Here is a 19275-nt window from a genome sequence, read left to right on the forward strand (position 1 = left end):
CATATGTTGAAGCTTGTGTCTAATGAGACAGTATTTGGAGGTGATTGGATCGTGAAAATAGAACCTTTGTGGGCCTGGGAAAGTGCATTCATGCTCCACCATGTGAGATCTGTCAGAAAATAGTCTTTCTTACCCAGGAAATGGCCCTCACAGGGCACCCAATCTGCAGTGCCCTGACCTTAAACCCTTAAACCTGCAGCCTCCAGCACTGTGATTCACAAACTGCCATCCAGGAACCTCTCAGGCTATGGTGTTTCCTTAAAGTTGTGAGTGAGCTAAGATACAGGAATATTCGTCTTTAACAAAGCTGGGAGGTGCTGGGATTTGCTTGGTGGCCCAGGCTGTGGTCTGACTTGGTAGGTTTTCTCTGAGCACTGTAGAAGGTATATGTTCTGCTAATGGGTAGGATGTTCTTCACAGACATGTTCCATGCAGTTAGTTCCTTGTCAGAGGCTGAATTCTACAGCCTACACCACCCCAGAGAACTCCTAGGCCACCAGAATAGGAAGTAAGATCCTTAGAAAGGTAACCAAATTAAGACAAAGTCGTCAAAGTGGTTCCTAACCCAGCCCTGGCCTAATGTCCTTTTAAAAAGGGAGCTTTTGACAGACACACAGCAAAGGTGACAGTCACAGGGAAGAACACCTGTGTGATGGCAGATGACAGGAGTGTTGCTGCCACAGACTAAGATTGGTTCAGGTCACGAGGAGCCAGGAAGGACAAGGACAACCCTTGGGCCTGTTGACCTCCAGAGCCAAGGACCCTACTTTGGAGTGCTCCGTCTGGGACACTGGCTATCACTAGGCTGCCCCACAGCCCTGGGCAGCTTTACTTTTGACTGCATCTGAGGCTCTTGCTGAAGTTCCCTGAGAGCACTGTTCCTGACAGTGTCGCTTCTCCTGTGTGCCAGTTTTGGTGGCACTAAGGTGGCAACTCTTAACCCTGGGTTCTGGGGTGACATTGGTCTCTTCTCTAACCTAGCTGTGCTGGCAGACTTCAGGAAGTCTCACAGGCCAGCAGAGTTGGATCCAAATTTGTATTCAGTATGTGGTGCACACCTACCATCCTATCACTCAGGAGGCCTCAGCAGGAGGATCTCAAATTTGAGGCCAGCCTGAACTATGTAGTGATACCTGTTTTTTAAAAAAGGTTCTTTTTTTTTTTATATATATCATTTTTTGATTTATGCTTAGATTTTGTGTTCACTGGTTCTCTGGTTTGCCTACCTATAATGGAATGGTTATTTGTACATTTTAATGTTCTGTTAGTTTATTATAATGTTAACTCTTTGTATCATAGTTTTAGTATTCCGAAGATTAAAAAAAAAAAAAATACACTGTAGGGCCGGTGAGAAGGCTCATCCAGTAAGGTGCTTGCTGCCAAGTTTAAGGACCTGAGTCTGAGCCCCAGAACCCACATTGGAAGAAAACCAACTCCTAAAAGTTGTCCTCTGGCCCCCAAAGTGCTGTCAGGTGCCCCAAAAAATGTTAAGAAAATTTAAATATGCACTTAAGTTTTCAGTGGTCTGCTTGGAGTTATTTTGACCTTTAATTCAAATGTAGAATTCTCACAGTGTGTTCTACTGTATCTGTACGTAACTCCACCAGCAGATGTAGAATTTCTTCTTTTCGCTTTTCTGAGCCTCCCCCTCATTTGGTAGACAGATAATTGGGGTTCTAGTCACCTAGCTGCCCTGCCTTCCTCCTTCCTCGGTGGAAGCACAGTAAGGTCCTTATGGCAAAAGGACAGAGGGAGAAAAGTCACACAGTGCCCCATTTTCTTGGGACTGTCGTTATAAGACAATACAGCTGTCTCCTACCACCGCTAGGGTGCCCCAAAGAGACAGCAAATGGATGCAGCTCGCTCAGTCAGTGCTTGGAGCTGGTGCTCTTTACAGGCTCTAGCTGCATGGGTCAGGCCCAGAGTGAACGCTGCCAGCAAAGGGCTGCCTCCCGCCCCGCATCTCCAGGTTCTCAGTTCTCACACCAGTCAGTTGCAGCCATGTCTGGGAGCTGGAGCCCCCAAACCTGTTCTGTCTATTCTGGAACCAGACCGTCTCCCTAAGAGTCAGGCTTCTCTGGGTCCTTGCCGGCTGCAGTTTCAGTGTGCAATGTGCCGAATTAAACACTGAACCTCTCACCACCACTGCTGGAGGTAGGGATGGGCGTCTTCCCTCTTACATCCTATTTTTATTTTGTACACATGGGGTGCACACCATGGTGGTGTATGGAGGTTGGAGGATAACTTACAGGAGTTGGTTCTTCTACCGTGTGGGTCCTGAGGAACAAAGTCAGATAGGCTTGGTAGCAGGCTCCCTTACTGAGCCATCCTGCCTGCCCCATGACACCTCTTCCGCCCTCCCACGATGCTCGGTCTACTTGACAAGTGAAGCCCAACATTTAGAAGTTGAACTTGTAGTGTGTGCCTGCATGTTCCCGACTGGTTTTGCCCCGTAGTGCATTGTTTCTGTTTTCCAGGTGCTGTTTTCTTTGTTCTTTAAATCAGACAAATCCAAAGTCCTTCCCAGGCAGTTGCTACAACTTCTCAGAAGTGTATTTGGACTTGTTGGACTCAGACGCTGAACTCCTACGGTCAGCACTATCCCTTTGTCGTGCTGGGGAGGGAACCTGGGCCTAAGACATGCAAGTGCTCCCCAGTGAGACCCGGCCCAGCCTCTACACAACCGTCTCCTCCTCGCTTTCCTTAAAGGCTTTGTGGACTGCCCTGTGGCCCTGGTGCTTTCCAGGAGCTGCCCCATGCCCTTGGCACTGCTGCTCATCTGGTGCTTGCTGCTGCATCTTGCCCTCCAACATCAGCAACAGGCCACAGACAAGGCCTGCCTCATCGCCTTGATATGCAGCCAGTGTGGTTCCCTCCAGAAGAATGCTCACTTGCTGGCTTGGACCTGGGGGACACTTGCCCTGTTCGCTCAGTCCCCTGGGTAAGCTTCCTCTGTTCTTTGTAGCAGGGAAGCTTATAAGTGAGATCCAGTTCTCACTTGGGTCATTCTGGATGCTAGCTAGCCCTGCCAAAGCCCCAAATCTTCCCAACGGCCACCCCCACACACGGAACCCTTAACTAAGTAAGGTAGAAGACAGGAGCTCCCAGGATGGCCTAAAGCTACCCTTCTGCACCTTGGGTCCTCACACATTCGAGTTTTTGTTTTGGTGGCACTGGAAATTGAACCCAGGGCATGATAGGCAAGCACTGTTACCACTAAGCCACAACCCCCAACTTTCTTTTACTTTTCCAAGCCAGGGACTAACCCAGTTGCCTAGATCAACCCTGAACTTGTTCTGTAGTGCAGGCCTGTTTTTAACTCCCTATCCTCCTGCCTCAGTCCCTGAGGAGCAAGGATCACAGGCCTGTACCACTATACCCTGCTCTGGGAGCTCTCTCCGGATGGCACTGATTGTGTTAAGGCTCACCCCTCCCAAGCACTGAACCAAGCTTGGCTGTGTCCACCTTCCTGCATCCATCAGCACTCAGCCAGTCGTGGACAGGCATCCCTGATGTCCAGGGATGCACACCTGAACCAGCACTTCCTCTTCAGCCTCCTGGAGGATCCCTGGGGCAGAGGTCACAGGATGACACAGAGGTCACAGAATGACATTGGCGGGCAGAGCTCAGGGCCCATCCTATAAACAGACTAGATGGCATGCGCTGTTGCCAACTGTTTATTCATTAACCCAAACAGCTCATGAGTGCAACATGCAGCACCCATGGTCCACTGCAGGCTGCTCAGTCAGTAGCACAAATCCAAGTTATCAGAGGCCAGAGCCTATGGCCTGTCACCCAAGGTACACTCAGGACATCCAAGGGTGTGGGTTTTGCTGTGTAAAAGGTACCCAGGCAGTGGTCAGTCTGGAGCTGTGTGAGCTGCCAGCCCAGGGGAAGGGGGTGAGTGACGAACAGGACTTCTACTATCTTGTGTACCCCAAGCTGGCCAAGAGGCTGACATGGGATCTCTGGTGCTGCCAACAAGGGCTACCCTAGTGCTGAGCCTGACGGCTAAGTGAGCAGGTTGCATGTGAGTGTGTTGGGGTCAGGCTGTCCCCTCCTAAGGCATTACTGCTATGAGCTACTCTGCCCCGGTGCAGAAAAGAACCGCGGGGTATGATTTTCCCCAGTGGGTCCCGACAGCTCGAGTCACTGATGCCTTCAGCGTCTATGGCTGGCAAACCAAGAGAAGAAGGGGCGTGGGCGTGGGCGTGGGGCCTGGAGAACACGAACAGTGCGTGGTGAACGCCAGGCTTTGATAGTGGCGTCGTCGCTGGCTGTCAACAAGAGCTCCTGCTCCTGGGGGCTAAAGGCCACGGAGTTGACCACATCCTCATGCCGCAGCTTGGCTAGGCAGATGTTGTAGTGGCGGTCCCAGATATAACCATGCCGATCTTCAGCCCCACTGTGGGATAGCATCTGGATGAGCCCACACCCACCTGCTGAGCCCGTACCCAAGCCCTGGGGCCCACCTGAGCCCACACCTGGCCACAAAATCCCTGCTGACATCCAAGAAGATGAAGAAGCACTCGTCATTGGGTGTGTAGGCACGGTGCGCTCGCAGAGCCCGCTTCACCTCCCGCATGGTCTTGAGGTCAAACACCAGCAGGTCAATCTCCTCTGCGATGGGTGGTGGCTGCATGGGATCAGCTACCACTGAGCCAGGAGGCCAGGCACGGCTATTCACATACAGGTACCTGAGCATGGGATACATGTTAGGTACAAGCATGCTATTAGATCTGGGCCATCTGTGGTGTCCCACCCAGCACACCAGGCCCACCTGTTATCAGGAGACAGGCCCATGCCAATGATGTGCCCATGCACGTCAATGACATGGTCCAGTGCATCAAAGAAGGCATCGGAGCCCCGGCCCTCACCCAGCACAGGCCCTGCTGTAGTCATCTGGTGTGGCAGGATCTGTTTGATGCCTGCATGGAGACCAGGGTGAGGGGTCATCCAGAGCCTGCAGGGACATCACCACCAGGGCACTCCCACTCCAAGAACAGCCCTAGTGGTCCACAAACACTGCCTACACTTAGCCTTGAGCACAGTTGCCCACCTGGTCACTTGCCAACCAATCCCCTGCCTGGGTTTCACCACTCTTACACAGAATCAAGTGTGTCAAGGCCAGAGCTGTATCCAAGCTGTGCTTGTGGACTTGCTGTCTGGGGAGCACCACAGTGGCTGTCGACCCTCCCAGGCCCAGCTCTGCCCTGCCCATCATTACCGATCTGATGTGGTGAGTAGGTGAGGCAGCCAGTGGTGAAGATGAGGTACTTGTTCCTGGTGTCAGCATCCCTAGACTCTGGAGGCCTGGTGTGGCTCTGGGCCAGCAGCTCAGCCACCTTGGTCTCCAGTGCACAATCTGATAGCTGTGCATGTCCATCCCACATGCTATCCAACATGCGCCGCAAACCTTCCTTGACACGGCCAGAACCAGAGGTGTGCAAACCCGGGTCAGGGGCCTCCTCCTCTTCACTGTCCCCACCTAGGTCAAAGACTCGGCAGGGGAGCCCAGGCTGGTCGCCAGCATCCAGCAGGAGGTCCGGACTATCAAAGCGGCTACAGTCAGCCACCATTACTGTACGGATGGTGCTAGCGTTGAGGTTCTGGATCTTAAAGAGACGCTTTACCACGTTCACATTCTCTGACTCCACATCCTACATGGGACACAAGCCAAGGCCCGCAACAGGTGGGTGCTGGCCAGAGAGCCAGACCTGGAGAGCAGCCTACCCCAGGTCCTGCATCTGCTGTTCCATGTCCAGCCCTTCCCACACTGTCCTCTCTACTTCCCCTGCCTTACCCCACCTGTCTGCCCAGGCTGTCCCTGCCCCAGTCTGAACCTGGAAGGCATTGTTGAGCCACAGCACTGAACAGGAGGTGATGTCTCCAATGCGGTGCAGGTTCCCCGAAATGAGGCTGGTTTCTGTGAGCCAGCAGCCAAACACATCATAGGGCTTGTTTCGCACACGGGACAGCAGGACGAAGGACTCTGTGGGGAAGGCCACAGCTGGGCATGCGGCTGACAGGGCACAATGGGGAGGGCAGCCCAACCCAGTGCCCACACTCACCTAGGCTGATGACAGCTATCTCTCCTGAGGAGGAGTTGTGTGGCCCCAGGAACACCCCGGAGGCCAGCAGCAATGAGTCATCTTGGTTGAACTGGGAGAACTGGGTGTAGCTCCAGTTGTATGGCCTCATGTCTGCACTGTGCAGCAGGGAGATGGTCAGGTCGTTGTCCCAGATCTGTACCAGAGGGCTACACGGTGATTACCTGGCCAGTTCACTCCGGCCAGTCCTGACTCTTCTCCACCGAGGGGGTTGAGTCCTCATGGGGTAAGAATCTCGTCCTAGGCCCATACCACCCACTCTTATCACACCCTACCAATGTAGAGGGCTGGCCCCTGGAGCTAGAGATTCCAGCTGTTCTTACTTTGGGGTCTTGTGTGGTCCAGATCAGGCCTCCAGGGCCTATCGGACCCTCTCTGCTTTTCTCCCCAGTGGCTTCTCTTCCCACTGAGTTCTGCTGCATGAGAGAGGTACCCTCACCTTCACCGTGCAGTCCTTGGAGCAGGAAGCAAACTGGTACCCCGAGTGGGAGAAGCTGAGGTGCAGGACCTGGTCGGTGTGCTCCTTCAGTGTCTGCACCTCCACACAGGGTACCATGTCATAGAGCCGTCGGAACTCCTCATACCAGGATGTGGCCGCTGTGGGCAATATGGTGTCACTCCTGCATGCAAGCCTCCCTTACTAATAAAGACCAAGAGCTGACAGCATGGCTACTAAGAGCTATACTGTAGGGCTTATGGAACCCACTACTCGCCCATTAGGCCTCACCTGTCACAGAGACTCCCTCCTCCCAACATGGCCCATGTGTCAGGTCCCTGAGCCCTGAGCCCCATGCCCTGAGGCTAGCAGGTTGTGTGTGGGCACTGACCTGGATGGCGGGGCACATCTCGAGCCACATGGTAGTAACGGTAGAACTGCTCCCTCCATAAGAACTCATCCCGGGATACAGCCTGCCATTGGCGGCACACCAGCCCAGCAGTCAGCACATCTGCAGGGTCCAGGCTCAGGAAGATCTGGTAGACAAGGCTGTCGGGGAGCAGGGGCATGCCCCCCTCGTCCATCGTGACATTCTGCCCAGACGGTCCTGAAACCCACCAGTGGCTGCTCTGAGCCCAGGCCTCCTCACTCCCAACCCCAGGGAGAGACTGATGGCCCCGTGCTCCAGACATGGCAGTCCTAGCTGTTCCTCCAGCCCTACCAACTGCCCAGCTGAGAATTCCACTGCACTGAGCATGTGCAGGGGGTACCAGTAGCACTGTCCCGCCCAACACTTCTTGAAGCACCCAAACAGTAACCTCACATTCTCCAGGGGCACCAAAGGACTTCCTGGACCAGAGGGTAAGCATCTCAGTACCAGTCGGCCTAGTGCAACCTGAAGAGTGGGAGATGGGACCCCATCTTCACACCTCCCAGGTGGTGGTGGGGGGGGGTTGACACCTTCCCCATTCTCCTGAGCCCAGGGAGACATCTGAGCACCAAGCCCAGGCAAACAGGTCTGTGCTGCCCAAGCTGGCAGCTCCACGGTCTAGCAGTAAGGACCAAGTGACAGATACCCCTCTCTGTCTTTGACCGAGCTGCCCCAAGACTTTAGGCCAGGGCTGACTTTCTTCTGAGAAGGGGCTCCTCCTGGCCAGTGAGTGACCTCTGCCTTGTGGACTCAGGAAAGAGGCTGGCCAGGAGGGTGGCAAGAGTGTATGGGGTTTCTGAATAGAGCAGACAGCGGGGATCCCGCCTTGCTGCTTAGCCAGACTGGGCAGCAGCTCCTTCATTCACCTACTGAACACTGCCCGGTGGAGCAGGATGGTGACAGCCTGCCAAGGCCACCACGAGCCAGATAAGGCCACCAAAAGCTGTACATGTGTAGGCATTGCAGGAAAAAAGCTGGTGACAGTGGACAAGGTCCATGAAGGTGGCAAAGGCCAGCGAAGGCGGGGCGAGGCTCACGACCTGGACAAGGCCCGAGAGAATAACCGAAGGCCAGAGCCGGGGGAAAGGGAGACCCGAAGGTGGCACCAGGCTGGTGACGGCAGGACTGGGCGTAGTGCGGGACAAGGCCGGTAACGAGGGACAGGGCAGATGACACAGGTCAGCACGGCGGGGCCAAAGCCGGGACTCACCGCGGCGCCTCCGCCCGCTGCGCTGCGCCCGCTTCCGCCGCCGCTCTGGCCCCCGCCTCCGCGTCTTGACCGAGGAGCCAGGCTCGACGCCCTGAGCCCCGAGGCATCGATGGCCACTTCCCTTGCGCCTGCGCCTCGGGCTCCGAGTCGGGGCCGGCGTGTCTTTATGCGCCTGCGCGCGCTCGTACTCCCGTTCTCCTAGAACAGTGCGTGTTCCTGGCTCCTGGAAAGGGCGGCAGTAATGAGCCTGGCCCAGCTGGACGGGTTCGAGGCTCAGCGCCGGCTCTCTCGGCTGCTGGGCTTTGAACAAGTAGCTTTATGAGCACGTTGTTGTTGGCTGTGGGGATAAGACCAGTCACTGGCGTGCAAAGGGTTGAGCACTGGCCTCAAGTAGAAATCGGAGTGCAGAAGTCAACTCAGACTTTGCACTTGGGACACAATGCCAAGCTCCTGTCAAGGCCAGGTTCTAGGATGGTCCCTAGCTCGGGGTAGGGGTTCAGTAAGCGGAAGACAGAGGTGGACTTCCTGGGCTGTGCTTCCTGTGGCACTGGGCAGTGAGTGGACTCTGACCTGGGACAGTGAAGCCCTCCACCTCCCTGTCTGGTTACCTGCTGTGCCTGACATGACCGCCATGCTGTCCCCTGGGGCAGTGTTATTCTTCATCTTGCTCTTGACAACCAGTTCGCTGGGCCAAAGGGCTCGAAAGCCCTCCGGGTCTACATCCCCCATCAGCACCATCCAGGCCCAGGCCAATTTCAATGCTCAGCAGGTAAAAGCTAGGAGTGAGTGGGGGTAGGTAAAGGAGCAGCTTGGCAGGATTGGCTCAGGGTGCCCATTCCCTCAGCCAGTCCTGAGCCCTCCCACTCCATGCCAGTTTGCAGGGACATGGCTCCTTGTGGCTGTGGGCTCTGCATGCCGCTTTCTTCAGGAGCAGGGCCACAGGGCTGAGGCTACCACATTGCACACAGCTCCCCAGGGTACAGCTATGGTTGTCAGCACCTTCCGAAACCTGTGAGTCCCAGTGCGGCCTCTACCTTCATCCCAGCCCCTGAGCCCACCTTACCCTGCCCTCTTGACCCTAAGCCTCACCCTTAGCTCTTCTGTGGCCTGGGTAGATATCCCATATGGCCCCACCTGGGTTCGAATTCCTAGAGTCTGGGTGACTCTTTATACCAAACCTTCTTCCCTCCCCAGAGATGGGATCTGTTGGCAGGTACGCCAACTCTTTGAAGGCACAAGGGTCCCTGGCCGCTTCTTGCTCCAAGGTGAGTCAAGGGCATCAAGCAAGAGGGCTGGAGGCAGGGGGCGAGGAGCTGATGTGTGGCTGCTGTGGTTCTGCCTCATCCCCAGGGACCCGTGGGCCAGTGCATGTGGTTGTCGCTGAGACTGACTACCAGAGCTTTGCTATCCTGTATCTGGAGAAGGCAAGGAAGCTGACTGTGAAACTCTATGGTGCGTGCTAATTCGGCATCCACACATGGCCTTGTGCTTTGCATCCTGGATTGCTGTCCCGATGGGCTGGGTGACCCCAGATGGATATACACACCCTCCCCATTCCCTTTCTATCCAGATACTCTCAGTAGCAGGCACCCTGGAAGGAGCAGCTACACATGGGCTAGTGCAGGGATTAGATGGGGCAGGAACAGCTGACCTGGTCCTGGGTCCATTGCCCTGTTGAAACCACAGAAACTCTGTCTGTCCCACAGCCCGCTCACTACCCGTGAGTGATTCTGTCCTGAGTGTGTTTGAGCAGCGAGTCAGAGGAGCCAACCTGACAGAGCACCAGATCTTTTTCTTTCCCAAGTATGGTGAGTGTCCCCAGCCCAGTCACCCTCCTGACTGACACCCTGCCCTCCCTTACTACTGCCTGGGCCCCTAGGTTTCTGCCAGACTGCGGACCAGTTCCACATCCTGAATGGTGAGTGGTGGGTGAGCAGGGCAGAGCAGCAGGGTTGGGGTCAGGGTCCTTTCTGCCCCTGCTGAGGCTTGTGTCTACTGCAGAGGTTCGGAGATGAGACCATCTGGCGGAGAAGCTGTGGACAGTGGACTGCCCTCAGAGAGTTCTGAGCACCCTGAACTTGCTCTTGGAGTCTCTCCTGTCTGTCCCCAGAAGCAACCCTTCACACAGCTCTGCTGTTCTGGGGCTTTTCAGTAAACATCAGACTTGGTCCTGGGTCTTTTCTGTCAGCCTGAATGGGAGCTCCACCAGGCTGAGGTGGGAAGGGAAGGCAACTTGTCCACCTGCCATAGGGAGGTGGGGCTGGAAACAGCTTCTTCTGCCTAGGACCAAGAGTCCCTGCTCTCCCTGAGCCTGTCTCCTCTCTGCAGTGAAGGCTTACTCTGAGACACTTTCCTTCCCTGCCTCCCTCATCCCAGCCCACTGTGCTGGCTTAGTGCCCATGACCGGTGGGACTCAGGGCCCTGCCTAGGGTACCTTCTCTGGAGAGGGACACAGGCCTTCGAACAAGTCCTCTAGGCCCCTCCTGACCCTTGACCCTGGAGGCTAAAGAGCTATAGTTCCAGGAGCACTTGCCAGGAAGATACCAGTGTGGGTTTAAGGGAGCAGCTGGAGCACACACAGTGGAAAGCTATGCTCCAGGAACTGGGAGCAGACAGCCTACTTCATGGACCAGTTAGGGGTGAGCATGGGGCTCTCAACATGTGGGTCGAACCCCTGATACAGCTGTTCTCCAGCAACTCTGACCCAGACTGGAGTCAGGGTTACCAGTCCCAGAAACAAGTTGTGCACATCCCTATAAGGGAGGAGTTGGGCCTTTCTAGACACTGTTCCTTCCAGACCTGGGATGGTTTGCTTGGCTCCGAAGGCCGGGGCTGGCGTTCAGGGAACTGGGCATCAGCCCAGACATGGCTGGGCTTACCTCTGCTCCTGCCTCAGACATCGCCTTGCTGGTGGCCTGAGGCTTCCCAGTGTTCGTTTGATGAACATTTCTCAAGGGCCTCAGGCCCTGGAGACACAAAGTAGCCAAGTCCTTGCTCCTGGGAGCTTAAAGTCCAGGCTCAGCCATCTAGTGATGACAGGAAGGCAGAGTGGGCTCGCCCTTAGGCTCCCCAGCCCGCTATGTCCTCCCCGGGATACCCCAAATGAGCTGTAGTACTAGCAAGACTGCTGTGGGATTCCTAGAGCAAAGACAGGTGAAGAAGTCTTGTCTGCTGGCCTGTTTTGGAGGAATGAATGAGCGCTGTAGCGATGGAGTGGATGGCTGCTCTTGGGGCCAGAGCTGCCCCAGAGGAGGCTCTGGTCACACAGGGTCTCTGGGCAGCTGGACTTTGGGAGGGCAGGACAACAGACTGGCAGGAAAGAGGACCACCAAGAGCCTTGGAAGGAGGAATTTCAGGAGACTGTCCTACCCACAAAAACTAGAGCTCACAGGAGCACCTGTGAGCACCTGGCCTTTGCCTCACTGCCCTGGCCCCAGGAACACCTTTTCCTTCTTGGCTTGTGTTCCCAAACAGAAAGCGATGGTCTCACTCTGGTGAGCTCACATGGCCAGGGCCCTGCCCTCTGAATCTCTGCCTTGTTGTCTGTGGGTCTGAATGGGCTGAGCCTGGACCATGCAGCCGTTAACTTCTGTGCCAACCTGAGGACACAGAGCTCTAGAACTGACACATTTTAGTTTCATACAAGTGTTTTAAAAGCTCCAGTTAAATTTGAAAATTTTAGGTAAAATAATGATAGCTAGACCACACACACACACACACACACACACACACACACACACACACACGCTCACGCATCTGCCCGACTGGGGTTGGGGGATGCTTGTGGTGGTCAGAGGGCACCTTAATAGATTCTGGGGACCAAACTCAGGATGTCAGGCTTAGAGACCGGTATCTTTACCTGCTGAGCTGTCTCACTGGCCCATGCGTATCTTTTTTATTGTAAAATATTTCTTACAGGGCTGGAGGGATGGCTTAGTAAGAAAGCTTGCGGCCCCATTAGGCAGACATGAGCTTGGATCTCTGGCATGGCCAGTCCTTCCTCCCACCCCAGCACTGAAGGGAGGGGACACAGACAAAAGGAGTATGAAGCTTGCTGCAGTCCAGCATAGTTCTGGTTCATTCTTGATGGAATAAGCTCTGTGTGCTCGCACACCCACATACACATGTGCATATGTACAATACATACACATATTCATACACAAGTGTTATAATTTGTATATAACCTTTGAATTCTAATAGATAATGTATAATATCTGAGAAGAAATAACTTCCAAAAACCTGTAGAAGCCACTATGTAATTGACCATCTTGCTTGAGGCCACAGGACTAGAGGACCTGGAGGGGCTACAGAGCAGGTGACCTGTCCTTCCTGGACATGAGGGCTGTGCTCCGTCTCAGCAGGCAGGAAGAAGCCTTCCTGTCCTCCCAGGTGCCCTATGGACAGGTAGCCCTGTGAATATGAGGACGGTTTATAGCCCTCTCAGGGGCCTCCTGCCACTCAAGACAGTGTCCTAGGAAAGAATTCTGGGGTGAGGGGTGTGAGCAGAGGGCAGCACTCAGGAGTCTTCCCAGAGAGGGGAGACAGGGCAGAGGGGCATTTTGCTCTGACTGTCCCTGTTGGGAGGAAAGGTGGAGGCAGCTGAGGAGGACAAGGAGGACAGTGGGCAGGTAGAAGGAAGAAGGAGAGCGAGGGAGAGGTCCAGGATGGGGAGGAGCCACAGGGGAGAAGGAGCAGAACTCTGCCTTCCAGGGTGCCAGGGGTTGCCAGTGGGATAGTCTCCACCCTGAGCTGTCTGCTTGCCCAAGCTTGGTGTGATCTCTGTCATCACCCGCCCCTCCCCCAATCCTGGTCTTGTAGAAGGCCCTGGTCAGTTTCAGGACACTACACAGGACCCCAGCCCCCCTTCAGTCCCAAGATGACAGGATTGTTTGGTTGCTGTAAATCAAGTGTGGCACCCTGGGTATTGGCTGGAGGATCCACCAGTCACATCAAAGGTAGAGGAGCTGCCTAGTCTTCATTTCAGGGCAGTCTGGATGAGATCGAATGAAACAGCCTCCGAGACCCAGGAAAGAGCAAAGTCAGGACACTTCTTAGGGCCCTACCTCACCATGGGGCTTATCTCCTGAGGACAAGTCCCCTTTGTGACGTTTCAGCAAGCCTGGGAAGGCCTGGTCCACCAAGAGCCCTGCTGTGGCCGGGTCTGGAGGCCTGGTCTGGCCTTACTGTGCTCCCCAAGCCTGCTCTGCAGAGAAGACCGCACAGGAAAGAACAGGCTGAGGTGGCATTGAACCTCCTTCAGGAAGCTTGGGCTGGAACCACCTCCACTACGTTTGCACAACTTGTCTCTCGAGTCAACCAACGGCTTGTGACCAGGGAGAGCATGGCACCTACCTCTCACAGCCTCTAGCAGGATCCTACCCACGATCCTGCTCTATTGCACCTTGCAACTATAGGACCCCACTTCCCTAGGGACCCACTTCCATAGAGCTCCATTCTTGTAGGGCCTTGCTCCCATGGGGCTCTACTTCTATAGGGTCCCTGCTCTGAGAGAATGAGACTTGGAGAAGCCCTGCCCCCACTGTGCCTGCTCTCATAAGAGCCCCGCTCCCACACTGTCCTTCCCCCAGCTCCTCCCTCCCTTCTGCATGGAAGGTCCCTTTGAAATAGCCCCAGGACTTCTTTCCTGGCCCTGGTGTTCCTGAGGCCCTTCCCTCTCCCTCTGACTAGCTCTGTGTTCCTACGGTGAACAGAGTGCTTATGCTATGCTGGTTTTAGTACACGAGGGGCTATGGAACTGCTTGGGAGCTAGCAGTCCATTTCCATGGGTAAGAAGCTGTGGAAACTAGGGATAGTCACGCTCCCTGCCTAGAACAAGAAGTTCTTTGGCGTGAGGGACAGATAGGGTGGACATGGGCAAATTTCTGACCCACTTGTGGGGACATTTAGAGCAGGTGTTTGGAATCACAAGATGGACCCAGCAGACTTGCTTTTTCTTGGCTAGGACCTAAGAGCCCCTGGCAGGTGTTTAAGATGTAAGGAGGGTCAGCCCTGCCCTCCTCCCACAGCCACCTGGCCTGCCACACTTCCCAGGGAGGAGCATTGGCCAGGAGGGCCAGGAGGGAACAGGTTTCTGAGCAAGCTTCACCAATAGCCGCTCCTCGGTTAGGCATGTCCTTCTGGAGCCTGGTCGCTGCTAGGATGGGCCCTTGGTGGGCTCTGTGGCTGATCCTTATTACCCTTCCCCAAATCCCGGAGGGCCAGACTCCAGCCAAGCCTCAAGGCTTTCCCCAGCTGACGAACTTTGAAGATGACAAGGTACAGGGCTTTCAAAGGAGAAGACACAGGTTGCAGCTGGCTGGGGTCCCAGCTTGTGGAGGGAAGGTGTATGCCGGCCTGTGGGCCCTACACAGGGAGGCCAGGGCAGAACCTGAAGCCAGAGCTCCTGAACGAGCCCATGACCTCCCTGAGAAAAGGACGTAGAACCATGTGTACTGTCTGTGTTTTCATGAATCGCTCCCTCTGTGAAGGGAGACAAATAGAGGTTTGGGAAGGCCACCTAGCTACCGACCAAGGCCACCTGAGAGATTAAAAGCAGGTTCAGAGTTCTGCCCCTGTCGTTGATGCTGACCTGGTCTGAGGTTGCCTCCTGAGGAGGGATCCTGGCTGGCTGGGGGCTGCCCAGGGTAGTATGGGAAGGGGCCAGCTGTGCCCACCACCAGCCATGCAGTTTCAGGGAGAATGGTTTGTTCTCGGTTTGGCGGGCAGCATCTACAAGAGAGAGCACCGGGACTTGCTGAATCCCTACATCGCACTGTTTGAGCTAACAACCAACAGACATTTTCAGGTGACCAACACCATGACTCGGTGAGTGGGGTATCTTTGCTGTTCAAACAGTCAAGGACTGGGGACTGTGTTCAGGAGCCTTGCGTGGCCCGGCCACACTGTGGGTTGAGGAAACACATCTAGAGACCATGTCTGGCACAGCCTGCTTCGTGACCACTGCTAAAGCTCAGCCCAGTGGCGGGCTGGATACAGGAGGAGAGGCATGTGGTGAGTCACTCTGGAGAGAGAAGGCTGATGGGTTTTCGGTACTCTTGTGTGGTCAGGGACCTCTTTCTCTGTCCTTGTCATGGTTCGGCCTGTCCTGCCTTGATATCCTGGGCAGGCTCTTCTACGGTCTTACCAGTGAGACTTACAGGCAGCCCCTACCTGAAGTCTGTTCTTGGCCCTTTCTGGAGTTTGTTGGCTTGGGTGCCAGCGGAGGTGAGCTACTGATGCCCAGAAACTTACTTTTTGACGTGGCAAGTCCCTGTGGATTTGAGGACTGGTGCTGGGGTGAGCCTTGGAAGGGTACAGAGTAACTAAAAGGACCCCAGAGCTGAGGCCCGGAAAGGTGGGGAGGGTTCCCGAGTTCTGCAGCCTTCTGGGGTATAGGCCTCTGCAAATAAATAGCTGATTTTTTTTTTTTTTTTTTTTTTTTTTTTTGGCCAGGGCCTTTGTGCTTGCTAGGCAAGCGCTCTACCACTGAGCTAAATCCCCAACCCCCTGATTTTTTTTTTTTTTAATGGTTCCCCAGGGTGAGCCGGACTGGCTTCCTTAGCCCTCTGCCCCACCTCCACTCCTGCCCTCCCACCCCCCACCTATCTCTCCCACAGGGGCAAGCACTGTGACACTTGGTCCTATGTCCTGATCCCAACAACCAAGCCTGGGCAGTTCACCATGGAAAACAAAGGTAAGTGCGTTGTGAGTGGGAGGACCAGAGCCGCCTTGGGAAACCTTATATGTGTGTGTCCCTCTGGGTCAGGGACTGGAACAGACAAAGAAGATGTGCAGGTGATCGAGACAGACTATACCAAGTTCGCCCTGCTACTGTCCCTCAGAACTACAAGCAGCCAGACCGTCACCAGGGTCAGCCTTCTGGGTGAGCCTTGCTTCCCTGGGCCCCTATGCAGAACACTGGTCAGGGTGGTGCTTCCTGAGTTTGGGATGGCTTGAGGGCCAATACCTCACCATCACCAAGTGCCGAGAGCCACTCTGTGTTCATCTGGCCACAGGTAGAAACTGGAGGCTTCCTCATAAGATACTAGACAGATTCATCTGCCTGACCAGAACCCAGAACCTCAACAAGAATAACTTCATCTTCCCTGATGTGACCGGTAATGGGTTTGCAAGCAGTACATGATGGGAAAGGGAGATGGGATCTGGAGACAATGGTGGTACCTTCCCCGCCTTCACAAGTCCAATGGCACCTCTCCAGGCAGGCACTGCAGACCCTCAGGGGACATGTATGGAGTATTGTGGTTCCAGAGTCTGAACCCAAGTACTTGTTCACAGAGTTTAGCCTGAGTCAGAAGACAGGTGTTCATGGCTTTTATCTGAGTCCCAGGCCACTTCCTCCCAACCCTGGTCCCTATCCGAGGCTGCCCCTCCCCACAATGGTTCTCCTGCCCTGGGAGGGTAGTTCTCTGTTCACAGGAGACTGGAGTTCATTCAGGGAAGTCCTTGAATGTGGACAGCCTATTTTTGGCAGGAAAGTCTCTTGAGAGCCCAAGGTCAAGGGGCTTCAGAGCTGACCCCCTTCTCCAGCCTCACTCCTCTCATGGATGGATCAGGACCCCCAACCCCCACCCTGTCCAAGGACCTTCCCCATCATACCCCCTCCAGTATGCACATGCCCAGCCACATTCACACACCTGAGCATGTGCCCACAAACATTCAGACAGGCACATGCACACATACACACACACACACACACACACACACACACACACACACACACACATGTGCGTTCACCTTGCTCCCTTGTCATTCTGAGATAGGGTCTTGAGGTATACCCCAGGCTGGTCTGGCAATCACGAGTCTCTTGCTTTAGTCTCCAGGATGCTGGTATTTTAGGCCTGTGTCACCACACTTGGGTCACATCCCATAGAACATGCATTTGGGATCACATACATGTTTGCACTAACCATAATATTCACTGTGCCATACCACCAGATCTACCACAAATCTAGGGTCCGGCGGGGACAGGCAGGGCTATGGAGGGGCTTCTGGAGGAACCCAGACTGGTGATGGAGGTGCACTCCAAGGGGCATGTCTCCTAAACCCTTTCCCTGGAGCTGCTTCTGATCTCTTCTCCCACCCAACTCCCAACCTCTCTGCTTTTCACCCCTCCTAAGTCTCTCCCCTGCTGTTCCTTATCCGCCATCCCAACACTGTCTGTCTCCACCCCATTAGACTGGTTACCTGATCCAAACATCTGCTGAAGAGTGAATGGTTCCTGCCAGTACAGCCACACTCTGCCTCTACTCTCCACACAAATAAACACGCTGCCTATGACTCCAGAATGTGACCACTGTGACCATGGGGTGGGTGAGAGGCAAGAACATGGGCCTCTGATCCTCTGAGCAGCCCCAGACTGGCTTTTCTACCCCCACAACTAGATTCCACACCTTCCCTGACTCCCAGCTGTGTGAAACCACGGGCCACACCTGTACCTAGCAGAGCTCTGGGGCCCACCTGATGGGGTGTGGTAGGCCCAGGGCAGAGGCCAGGTAGGAACAGTCAGACCCCAGAGCAGAAGGAAGCCTTGATGCTGATGTCCCAGGCTGGAGAAAGGACAGGGTATGTCTTCTTCCTCTGGGATGTGGAGACAAACATTTCTAGGCCTTCCCTCTGATGGTAGACCTCCCCATCCCCTGGCCTCATGCCCACTTCCTTCCTATTGAACAAGTTGTACAGAAACCAAGCACATTCTGGAACAGGGCTGGACCACTGTAGGTATAGACCTGAAGCTTGATGACACCAATAAGACCAACCCCCATTCTAGTATATAATTGTATATCTGACCCCTAAATCAAACTCTACAAGGGAGGCATGGTCTCTTTTATCCTCAATTGTATCCCAGATGTATCCAAGATGGCACCTCTTGGAGAAAGTGACAGACACCTATCTTACTGTATTGGCTGGCTGGATAATGCATGGACAGATGGGTGGCTGACTGGAGGGCAGTAGATGGGTAAATGGATAGGTATGTAGATGGACAGATGGATGAATGGATGAACTGGGATCTCGGACGAGATAGAAAGCAGAAAGTGAGCTGAACGCTATCATTCATCCCTCTAGTCCCTCCGTACTGTGGGTGCAATGCAATCAGCTGCCTCAGGTTCCGTTCTTCCTCGCCATGATGGATGTACTCCCTAGAGCTGGAACTGAGGTGACCCTTTCCTCTGATAGGCTGCTGCTCGCTGGGTGCTTTGTCTCACAGATGAGAACAGTAATGACAGAGACGTATGAAACACCAGAGCAGGCTTAGCTGCCATTTCTGCCAACCAGGCCCTCCTTGTAGGGAAGGGAGTTTGACCACCATGTGACATCAGGGACAGGTGTCAGAAGAGCCACCCATGTGCCCATGCCAGAGGGTTCCAATCCAGCCGCAATCACCAGAGCCTGACCTAGCTAGGCTGCAGTGGCGGAAGGTGCTGAATCTGGACAGATGTAAGAATAGCATGGGCTGGCTCTGTTTTCACCCTACAGCGGCATCCACAGGGCACATGGCTGCAGAGCTCCTGACCGAGAGTTCCCCTTTGTGACTACACATCCTTGAAGCTGCAGTGAGGTTGCTCTTTCCATATTAGGAACTGAGGCACCAGTACATTCTCCCACTAACAGAAGGTCTGATCCTCCAAAGACCCTACTCCATTATAATACCATTTGCATTTGTGATTTTCACATTCGCTTTTGTAGATAGATTCCACCATGATTTGATAGGAAAGGGGTCACTTAAAACAATATGCCACCCACCTCAGAAATATTTTTTAAAAACTTTAAAATCCACAATGCAGGACCCCCTAGGCAGTCTCTGGCAGCAATAGCAGCCCATTCCAGTCCTCTTTGGAATGTTTGCTTAAAAAAATCCTCTGTAAACTGCCTCTCAAGAGTCTCCCATAACAGGTGGACCAGCCTAGCCGTTGGCCATGAATTGGACAAAGACCAGGAGAAGAAGCCCCAGAGAAGACAAAGGAGAAATGCCAGAGCTCAGACCTAACGAGGATGAGAATCTTACCTGCCAATTTCTGGAAAAAAAATGTACTGGGGAGATAGATGGAGGAGGATGGAGGAGAGAAGAAGG

General features: G+C 54.3%; 3 protein-coding genes across 3 annotated transcripts; 2 read left to right on the forward strand and 1 right to left on the reverse strand.

Annotated features, from left to right (window-relative positions):
• Positions 1-3661: 3661 nt before the first annotated feature.
• Fbxw5 (F-box and WD repeat domain containing 5) lies at positions 3662-8325 on the reverse strand. Its single transcript, XM_036185812.1, has 9 exons — positions 8187-8325; positions 6938-7153; positions 6550-6707; positions 6072-6246; positions 5844-5992; positions 5228-5660; positions 4781-4928; positions 4485-4697; positions 3662-4405 (listed from the first exon to the last, which is right to left on the reverse strand). The coding sequence occupies exons 2-9, from the start codon at positions 7128-7130 to the stop codon at positions 4162-4164; spliced, it is 1713 nt and encodes a 570-aa protein (XP_036041705.1). The 5' UTR covers positions 7131-7153; positions 8187-8325; the 3' UTR covers positions 3662-4161.
• Positions 8326-8336: 11 nt separating this feature from the next.
• Positions 8337-10355, forward strand: C8g (complement C8 gamma chain). The gene is made up of 7 exons (XM_036185813.1): positions 8337-8955; positions 9061-9197; positions 9381-9451; positions 9537-9638; positions 9893-9994; positions 10066-10104; positions 10188-10355. Exons 1-7 carry the CDS (start codon positions 8626-8628, stop codon positions 10199-10201), a joined length of 795 nt encoding a protein of 264 aa, XP_036041706.1. The 5' UTR covers positions 8337-8625; the 3' UTR covers positions 10202-10355.
• A 3960-nt stretch (positions 10356-14315) lies between these two features.
• On the forward strand, positions 14316-17410 carry Lcn12 (lipocalin 12). The gene is made up of 5 exons (XM_036183198.1): positions 14316-14462; positions 14875-15011; positions 15803-16068; positions 16202-16303; positions 17382-17410. Exons 1-5 carry the CDS (start codon positions 14316-14318, stop codon positions 17408-17410), a joined length of 681 nt encoding a protein of 226 aa, XP_036039091.1.
• The last annotated feature ends 1865 nt before the right edge of the window (positions 17411-19275 follow it).

Source organism: Onychomys torridus, chromosome 4, assembly GCF_903995425.1.
Source record: "Onychomys torridus chromosome 4, mOncTor1.1, whole genome shotgun sequence".
In the NCBI taxonomy this organism is placed as follows: domain Eukaryota; kingdom Metazoa; phylum Chordata; class Mammalia; order Rodentia; family Cricetidae; genus Onychomys; species Onychomys torridus.

Excerpts from the sequence above, each read along its gene's own strand:
- Fbxw5 (XM_036185812.1), bottom strand. The coding sequence starts at position 7,130 with ATGGACGAGGGGGGCATGCCCCTGCTCCCCGACAGCCTTGTCTACCAG. Across the intron at positions 6,708-6,937 it reads AGATGTGCCCCGCCATCCAG|CGGCCACATCCTGGTATGAG; the intron begins GTCAGTGCCCAC and ends TATTGCCCACAG. Across the intron at positions 5,993-6,071 it reads GATAGCTGTCATCAGCCTAG|AGTCCTTCGTCCTGCTGTCC; the intron begins GTGAGTGTGGGC and ends CCTTCCCCACAG.
- C8g (XM_036185813.1), top strand. The coding sequence starts at position 8,626 with ATGCCAAGCTCCTGTCAAGGCCAGGTTCTAGGATGGTCCCTAGCTCGG. Across the intron at positions 8,956-9,060 it reads CCAATTTCAATGCTCAGCAG|TTTGCAGGGACATGGCTCCT; the intron begins GTAAAAGCTAGG and ends ACTCCATGCCAG. Across the intron at positions 9,198-9,380 it reads GTCAGCACCTTCCGAAACCT|AGATGGGATCTGTTGGCAGG; the intron begins GTGAGTCCCAGT and ends TTCCCTCCCCAG.
- Lcn12 (XM_036183198.1), top strand. The coding sequence starts at position 14,316 with ATGTCCTTCTGGAGCCTGGTCGCTGCTAGGATGGGCCCTTGGTGGGCT. Across the intron at positions 14,463-14,874 it reads CGAACTTTGAAGATGACAAG|TTTCAGGGAGAATGGTTTGT; the intron begins GTACAGGGCTTT and ends CCAGCCATGCAG. Across the intron at positions 15,012-15,802 it reads GTGACCAACACCATGACTCG|GGGCAAGCACTGTGACACTT; the intron begins GTGAGTGGGGTA and ends TCTCTCCCACAG.